The 8707-nt window shown below is 42.3% G+C and overlaps 1 protein-coding gene across 2 annotated transcripts; it reads right to left on the reverse strand.

The window, feature by feature from the left end:
• Positions 1 to 5: 5 nt before the first annotated feature.
• LOC136449606 (sulfoquinovosyl transferase SQD2-like) lies at positions 6 to 3865 on the reverse strand. Of its 2 annotated transcripts, XM_066449705.1 has the most exons (11): positions 3482 to 3708; positions 2982 to 3048; positions 2820 to 2890; positions 2188 to 2305; positions 2025 to 2098; positions 1871 to 1926; positions 1686 to 1769; positions 1509 to 1596; positions 1339 to 1416; positions 1092 to 1148; positions 6 to 831 (listed from the first exon to the last, which is right to left on the reverse strand). In XM_066449705.1, exons 1-11 carry the CDS (start codon positions 3574 to 3576, stop codon positions 327 to 329), a joined length of 1293 nt encoding a protein of 430 aa, XP_066305802.1. In that variant the 5' UTR covers positions 3577 to 3708; the 3' UTR covers positions 6 to 326. The 2 variants fall into 2 exon arrangements, with proteins under 2 accessions (XP_066305802.1, XP_066305803.1); XM_066449706.1 differs by lacking the exon at positions 2820 to 2890 and having other exon boundaries at positions 3482 to 3865.
• Between the last annotated feature and the right edge of the window lie 4842 nt (positions 3866 to 8707).

Raw genomic sequence — 8707 nt, forward strand, 5'->3', positions numbered from 1 at the left:
ACAACTAAAAAGTTCACTCTTGATTGTGAGCACAAAAGGATATTCATGCACTAGATGGCATGATCATGATTTACAGGTTACAATGTCCATCAAGATATATAGCACATTTCCAATTCTGATTTGCTACACAACACACATGTAATCGATGGAATTGCCACACCAATCACAACCCAACTCCAATTTCCATACAAAAACGGGGAACTATCTCACCTATCGACACAGCACTATGCATCAGAAATTTACAAGGAATGCATATGCATCCGTCCTTACAGCCATCATTTCTCTGCATCATGGCTGCAAGCAACAGCATCCCACGAGTGGAGGCCTCAGCACTGCGTGATGCTGCGGACCTCAGGCACCGGCAGGAACATCTGGGCTAGCCACTGCAGCGGCTTCACCAGCTCCGCGTGCTTCTTTCTCCAGTACCAGATCGCGGCATTGTAGAACTCGTTGCGGATCGTCTTCGATGCTGCCCGCCAGTCACATTTCTCCATCTCGGATCTGGCAGTCCGCCCCATGTTGTCTCTGAACTCCCTGTTCGTCAGCAGCAGCTGGACCTTGCCGAGGCAGTCATCCAGGTCGCCAGGGGTGAACAGGAAGCTCGTCTTGCCCTCCTGGTCCTCTGGGATTATGTCAGGGATCCCGCCTGCACGGGCCGCGACAACGGGCACTCCCGATGACATGGACTCTAGGACCACTTGGCCGAGCGTTTCTGACTCTGATGGCATGATGAAAACATCTCCGCTGGCGTATGCCTGCGAGAGCTCTTCACCCTGCATCATTCCTGTGAACACTGTTGGCATTCCTTCAAACATCTTCTCTAGTTCACCCCTGTCATTTAATTAAAAAGAAAATTGTAAAAAAAATTGCACTAAAAGCTCAACAATGTGAATGCACAGAACAATGACAACTTCAATGAAAACTGTCTCAGTCAATACTTCTTAATTGAAAATTGTCTAAATCAATACTTCTTAATCCTTATCAGCTTGAATTATGAGGTTCAGATTTCTTATCAGCACCCATGCTGACTAATGAACTGAACAATAGCGTAAGAGTTAAGGAATAAAAGCAAGGTGCTGCATTGGTCATACCTGTATGGTCCATCTCCGATAAATGCAATTCTTACTCCAGGCAACCTATCCATTACCCTGATAAAAAAAAGCAAAATTAGTTCCAAGTAACCAATGATGTAAGGCATGAATGAAGAATAAGTATGGCATTTGGATCATTTAATTTAGTTGCATTACTCTCTGTTTTTAATAAAGATGCATCATGTTTGTCAACTAAGAATCAAAGATCAAATCAATCACAGAAGGGGCAAGTACGACAATAGCTTACATCTTCAAAAAATCCAAATTTTTCTCACGCCCAAAACGTCCGACATGAATTACCAGTGGTTTTTCAGGCTCACCGTCACTGAAAGAATACATCAAGCAACATAAGCTTAGACAATCTATCTCAACTTGCTGCATACAAAACATTCAGGAAGAAAGCAGACAGAATATTACCTCAGCCTGACTCGCATCTCATGATTGCGAAATCTAGGATGGAAGCTTGCAGAATCAACACCTTTGTTCCAAAGGCGTATTCTGTTAGCTGAATAAGGAGGGAAATCACATCTTTAGCATCATAACATGAATAAAAACATGCACATCTGGTACATTGTGTAAAAAAAATTGACCAACCTGATATGACCTGGGCAGTTTCAAAATCTTTGCTGATAGCAGCAGATGGTACTAAAGTTAAATCAGCAGCTCTATGAAGGAATCCTGTGTTTTGGGAATAACAGGACCAAGAATCAGCATGTTTCACAGACAGGCATGCAAGTTACTGTTTACAAAAGCAGAGATAAGGTGAGTAAAATGCTCACTTATGACTTGCCACATTGGCTCCACAAGCCAGCTAAATGTATATCTTGGTATGTATCTGCAAGCAAAAGAAATATGATTCAGTGGCAATGAAAAATCTGAAATTCTGTCTGTTTGCAGTAAAACTTTGTGCAATAAAGTTCATAGTCAACTTACACTGGAACATGGGTGTGATAGGACATGACTAGGGGCACACCGAGTAGCTTGGCAATAGCTAGAGCCCCAAAAACCTGAAAGAGCAATGGACTTAAGTCATATTCAGTACTAGATAATCAGAGAGATTCGATGATTAATGATTTGACTGTTAAAATAAAGTTACCATAATTCCAGGAGAAGACGCATGAATAATGTCAGGTTTGAACTTTGCAACCTCCGAAATGATCCTAGGACTAAGTGCCAGCGAAAGAGGGACTTTTCCATACATGGGGCATGGGAAGCTGTAAAGGATGAGAAAACAGCCATAAGCATAAGATTCCACCACTAAAGGTACCACATATCATGTACTCGACAGGGAAGAATACAATGCTTCCAGTCTAACCAGCATGGCCGCATGATTGCGTATCATTGTTCAATAACTTAACAACTTCAGGAAAGATTTTTAAAAATTAAAATATTTATCATCTAGCAAATAGGTGAGCTATTGTACTAGTGCTCACTTATTAATTCAGTTATACTAATTAACAGAATATGTCTAAAACCAGACAACCCGAATCCAGTAGCATAAGGAGCGGTTCCAAGGCATATCATTTTTTTAGGAAAGGTATTCTTATGATCTGGATTAAGTAGAAGCTAGCTGCCAATGTTTCTTAGTGGCAGCTTTTATACAGAGTAGGCATTCTCATTTCATTCTTCGAACAACAACGAGAAAACTCAGGCCTTCAAAAAATATTGCCTAAACTGCTACTGATATCCTACAGACAGAAGTTGACACAAGCATCCTGAAAAACTTACCTCCATGAACCGATAACCTTGGCACCATGAAACTCTTGGGGGACTCCCTCATGGTTGGTCACAACAATGACCTGAAGAATACACCTAAGCCAAATTAACAGACACCTACTAATCTGCTGCCCCTCTAATATCGACCCTACCAAATGACAGCAAAACGTGTACCTCGTCCCCCATTTCTCGCAAATGTTTGATGAAGTTCTGGAACCGGTTCTTATACCCAGAGATGTAGCTGAAGACACCAAGATGCAGAGTTAGTTCCATTAGTGAGAACATTTTCATGAAAATTCAGTCTAGGAGTATCTAACAAAAGCATATACTTCTTTTGTTGCAGGCCTTAAAACTGATAATTGTGATTCATTCACATGAATCCTACTAAGCCCAGCTAATTTCGTTCTTAATCGTGGTATTAAATTAACTGGAATCTTAATCCACTTCTATCCGGTCTTCACGAATCCCAGTTTCCAAGAAAGATCCAAACTTTTTTTGGCAAACAAAAGAAAGCTAGGAAGGACATTGCGTCAGGGCTCAGTCAGAATGAATCCTGGGGATAACCTCATGGATCCAGCCAAGAGTGCGCACAAGGCCAATAACCAACCCTGACAAAGCCCGCACCAAGAAAAGAAAAAGAAAACAACAGAGCAGGGTCCGGCGAGGAGGCTTACGCGAACGGAGACGGCTCGACGAAGAGCGCGACGCGGCGCGGGCGCGCGGCCTCGTCCAGTAGCAGCGGCGGCGCCTCCTCCCCGTCAGTCGCCATTGCCCCCGTGGCCACCCGAGGAGGAGACCAAGAGCAGAGCGGCAATCCTTAGGTTTACGGTTGCGCAAGCGTGCACGGCGCGTGTGTTCTACTATCTGCGTATGATGTGTCGGAGCAAGGAAGAGGGCGAGCTCGCCGTTGCGTATATAAGCGGGAGAATGACTGAAGACGACGAAGAAGGCGGGCGTGGGTTGGAATTGCGGGGATATTCCATCGGCGGAGGGGAATATTGGAGGGAACCGGCTGGGCTGGCAACTTCGCGAGGCATATGCTCTCTGCTGCAAGATCTCATCTCCTCGCCTGGTTTCCGGCGGTCAAATTGCAATTTTGTTTTGCAAATAATTGGGGAGGAGTAGGGATCAGGGAATCTTGAACTCTTCAATTCACAATCTTCGGGTGATGTGTAAGTGTGCAGCTGAGTTTGTGCCTGGTTTTTATGCTTGCCACCTTGCTAAATATAGGGATTGGAGTACCTTTTTCTGCGGAAATTCTTGAAAATTTAGGCCTCTCCCCTTTCTATTTGGATCACTAGACTAAACTCTAGCTTTAGATAATTACTAGGCAGTGTGTTCGTGCATCGCTACGGTATAACTAACAATTTATACTAAAAATACACAGATCGCACGATAAGATAACAATATTGTAAAAATTAAATACCAACGTTAAAGTGACATTTAATCGAAAAAGCAAAGTTTATGAATTTAATACAGTCACGGAGTGCGCGACATCGCAGGCTCATAAACTCTATTTTATAGACATTTCCGTGATGCGGCTAACATATGTTTTATATTGGCAGGAAGAAATCTCCAATACCCACAACCTTTAACCTAGCTTCGCCCCTGCTAGTGAGCTAACAACTAGTTCGAGACTACTAAAAATTAGGTAACACGTTAGCTTACCTGTTTAGATCCTTAGGGAGGTCAACTAGTTAGTAATCTCATGGATCAACACAAACCCTAACAACGAATATGGATGATAATAAGCTATTAAGGGAACAAAGAACATAAAGATAAGGTCAGCAGTCAGCACCATTCCTATGCATCATCATTCTCTGTCCTACAAATATGAGACTTTTAGTGAAGTGCCAGCTATTATTGATAAAGAAAAACATGTGTAACGAAAAAAGAATGTAATATCTATGCTCAAGGCTAGAATATGAATATGGAATAACTAAGAGAAGCTAGATTAGGAAATAATAAGGAAAACATGTTTATGATCCTGTATATATACACGCACATGTGCTATACACAGTCTGAGGTCGAATAATGTGTTCTCCACGTTAGCCACATAAGTACAGCCCAGCTAACTGATTGCTCTAAGTGCTCAGGTCCAATTAAGCCCAACGTACAACACAACACCCTATCGTTTCCTCGTATCCGAATCAAAAGAGGTGGGCAAAATAAACTGATGAACGAAAACGAACCGAATCACCCACGACCGAAACCAAAAAGTTTCGGTTCTAAATTTTGGTCTAAAAAAATTCTCAAGTTCTCATAAACTCAACTTTAGTCCTTTTATTTCGGTTTTAGCCTTGGGTAATTTTAACTTTTTTTTTAGGAAAGGATAACTTTAACTGAAATGACTGAGAAAACCGAAATACTTCCCAGGGGTCCAACAATAACCCTGCTTACATGTTCCTCAGCTTTTTGGCCGATTTTTTTTTGTTGTAATTTAGCCTTTTTTCAAAATTTTACATTTATACCTCTTGGTGTAAAAAAAAACTATCTTTAGACCTGGAGCTCGACGTCGAGGTAACACGTCTTGGTGTCACAGATAGGAGGTTCGGAATAACGTGGCTAGAGGTCGGCGCCATGATTCACGTCGCTAACCTCGGCGCCATGATCTATGGCACCGACCTCGGGGCTGTGAATAATAACACCGACCTCGGCGCCATGAATAATGGCGCCGACTTCTGAATTCAACCTTAATCACAAATTATCATGACTTGGACACCCTAAGTTTTTACCATGGCATGGTAATGTCAAATTTGGTTGCATTTTTTACTATGAGATGGCTATACAGTCTGTTTTTTTACCCTAACAAGGCCATATATATTTTTACTATGAGATGGATATATAATTTGGCTAAGTTTGAATTTGCATTTCAAATTTTTTGTGTGAGTACATATTTGTATGCACTATGAATGTACCAAAATTCAAAAAAAAAAAATTGAACAACCAAAATATAATTTTTGAATTGGTTCTCATGTTTCCACCTAGTAGGTGGTTTTCACCATATATTTTGCCAGATATACACACCAAGGTAGATAGCAGGAACATGAAGAAAACAAATATACGCTACTTGATATAAATTATTATGTAAGCACATCTAAAAAGGGGAGGAGAGGAAAGGTTGAAAAAAAAACGCTGCAGCGGCAAGCCACACAGCTCACTTTACCTTGCTATAACGGCCCACTGCAGCCCAACGAATAGCGGCAGCAGCAAGCGCCTGGCGCACTCGTCAATTTTAATCCCACCTCGCTTAGATAGATGAAAGTGATGGAGCCGATGGTCTATATAATATAATATGATCCAGGCATGCTGGCAGAATCTTAGCCACTGCATAGCGCTCCTTGCGTCGCCTCGACAGCCTAACAGCATTTAGGCTAAGCGTATAAGTAGAATATACAATGAAAGAAACAATTGATAGATGAATGGAATGGCGCAATGAAAGCCAAGCACAAGAATGGCAGCACATGAATCGAGATATAGATATAGATAGCATCCATTGGAGGAGCACATGAATCCTAATCTAGATAGGAATGCTAAACAATATCCATGTGTTTTAGCACCTTGATTTTTTTTTCTGTGTCTCTGACGTGCTGGATCCACACGTCAAGTTCCAACTTAAAACACTCAGCCCCGACTCCTCCCCACACCCGACTCCTCTCCGCGCCCCGTGCTCTCTCTCTCTCTCTCTCTCTCTCTCTCTCACCGGTGCCGGCGAGCTTCACTCGGCGCTCGCGCCCGCGCCGGCCATGGTGGATCTGCGTGAGGTAGGTCTTCTCCTCCTCGTTGTCCTCCTCTTCATGGATCTATGCCGACCGGAGACAAAGACGACGATGGCGGTGGTTAGGGTTCCGGCGAGCCTCTCCCCCAAATTTTGTCCTTGTCCTTTCATAGAAAAAAAATGTTTCTTGTGATCTGTGATCTGTGATTTGTGCCGAGGAGTAAACGGGGGAGAGGCGGGCCGCGTGCCGGCGGCTGGGTGAGCAGCGGCAACGGAGCGCTCGCTGGGCAACGGGGCAAAGCTGGGTGCGATCGGAGGTAGAAGAAGAGGTGGAGGCCGTTGGATCTTTATCGTACGGTCAAAAAAATCATGTGCCGTAACAGGGTGAAACACCCGAAAGGCAAGTAGACAGATTCTAGATATATAGTCCCAATCTAGATATATAGCATCCATTAGAATCGAGCAGAGAACTTGCCTCGCAAAAAAAGTGTTGCTTGAGAGTTGTCTGGAAAGTTAATGTTTTTTGCCTGGCCAGGCAAATCTAAAGAATATATGTTTGGTTGGAGACATGTGCCTGGGACTGAGAATGCTAATAGAGAAATGCTTAAATTAAATGTTTTTAAAATATATTATGTAAGATTAACATATATCTTTATAGTTTGATTATGATTGTGATATTTTATCCCACATGTTTATTAAGAAACTAACAACGACAAAGTATTTGCAAGGAAATAATTAAGTTTTGCCCCGTTATTAATAGATTCTTTATAACCATCATCAATCAGCTATCACCAAGATAGAAAAGAAGCCATGCGGTCAATGAAAATAAGAACCAGACAAAAGAGAGAAAAAAAAAGAGAAAAAGGCAAACACAAAAGCTAACACGATACATGGCTCTTTTCCAGCGGTGAATAATTAAACTAACCAAACGTACTACAGGCCAGGCAACACGGGCGCTCGATTTCCATTGCCTGGGCGAGAGCACACCTGGTACAGGCAACATCCCATGACACCAACGAAACGCATAACAGGCAAGGTCGAGGCAAGGTTGTCACTAGGCAAATTTGTCCCCGGGCTTGAACAAACAAGCCCCTAGAACATCGCCATTACAGCTCATCCGACCACCACATAAATGCCACGACCAGTATGCATAGCTAACCAAACAAGCCTGTCTGGTAGCTGTGAATATTAAGTGAAATGAGCACTCAAAGGTAAAGCTAATGACTATGCTACACAGCTGTTTGCAGCCACAAGTCTATGCGGATGCGAACGATGAGACCGACGCACAAGACCCTGTCCACCGGAGATGAAGGCCCGTTCGACTGCCAGAATTTTGGTTGAAACTGGCTGAAAAATACTATTGTGATTGAATTGTTGTGAGAGAAAAACACTATTCCGGTTGAAAAAAGAAGCCGAACAAACCGAATATGGGGTAAGCTGAACGAGGCCGAAGTAGGACACAAAAGTTGGCCGCAACTGGTAGAGGCAAAATGAGCACGAGCTCCACTGCTCATGCATCCTTACTTGGACTGCAAAAGGATGATACTCTTAATCTATTTTTCAGCATGTATGTATGTACAAAGTTGGAAGTTTCGTTCAACTCGTAGAAAACCAAAACTTACACTACTAAGATACAAGATGAAAAGTGAGAAACAAATAGAGTAGTCTCTTTTAGGCCAACCACACCACAATGGGGAAAATTGCTACATCAGCAGTAAGCAGAGCTGAATTTATATTTTTTTAGATACTAGATCTAAGTACACAGCTGAGAGCTGAATTTATATGCAACTGACGATTCATGACTATTTGACAACCTGGCATAACTATACAGATTTCAACATTTCGAAAAACTTGACAGCCAGGTTTGCTTGGTCCTCTCTAATAAGTCTACAGGTATTCTGTCTAGAATGGAAGGTACTTTCTAGATTTAAATTCTATGGCCTTCATGGTTCAGTGGTAACTCTAATCATAAATAACAGCCTGCACTTTTGTCTAATTTAGCAACCACTGTAATTTTGCTGTGTATCTCTTTTGAATTCAACAGGAGGGCAGCAAGTGGAATACTGAACATGCAGTGATGGAGGCAATTGCTGTCCCATAGATATAACATCTGTAGAACATAGTTGTAGCGCATGAATTTGACAGCTAAGGAAGAAGAAAGCAGCAACTCCATTATATCTAT

The sequence above is a fragment of the Miscanthus floridulus genome, chromosome 5, assembly GCF_019320115.1.
Source record: "Miscanthus floridulus cultivar M001 chromosome 5, ASM1932011v1, whole genome shotgun sequence".
Lineage (NCBI taxonomy): Eukaryota > Viridiplantae > Streptophyta > Magnoliopsida > Poales > Poaceae > Miscanthus > Miscanthus floridulus.

Excerpts from the sequence above, each read along its gene's own strand:
- LOC136449606 (XM_066449705.1), bottom strand. The coding sequence starts at position 3,576 with ATGGCGACTGACGGGGAGGAGGCGCCGCCGCTGCTACTGGACGAGGCC. Across the intron at positions 3,049-3,481 it reads GTCGAGCCGTCTCCGTTCGC|CTACATCTCTGGGTATAAGA; the intron begins GTAAGCCTCCTC and ends TGGTGTCTTCAG. Across the intron at positions 2,306-2,819 it reads AAGGTTATCGGTTCATGGAG|CTTCCCATGCCCCATGTATG; the intron begins GTAAGTTTTTCA and ends CATCCTTTACAG.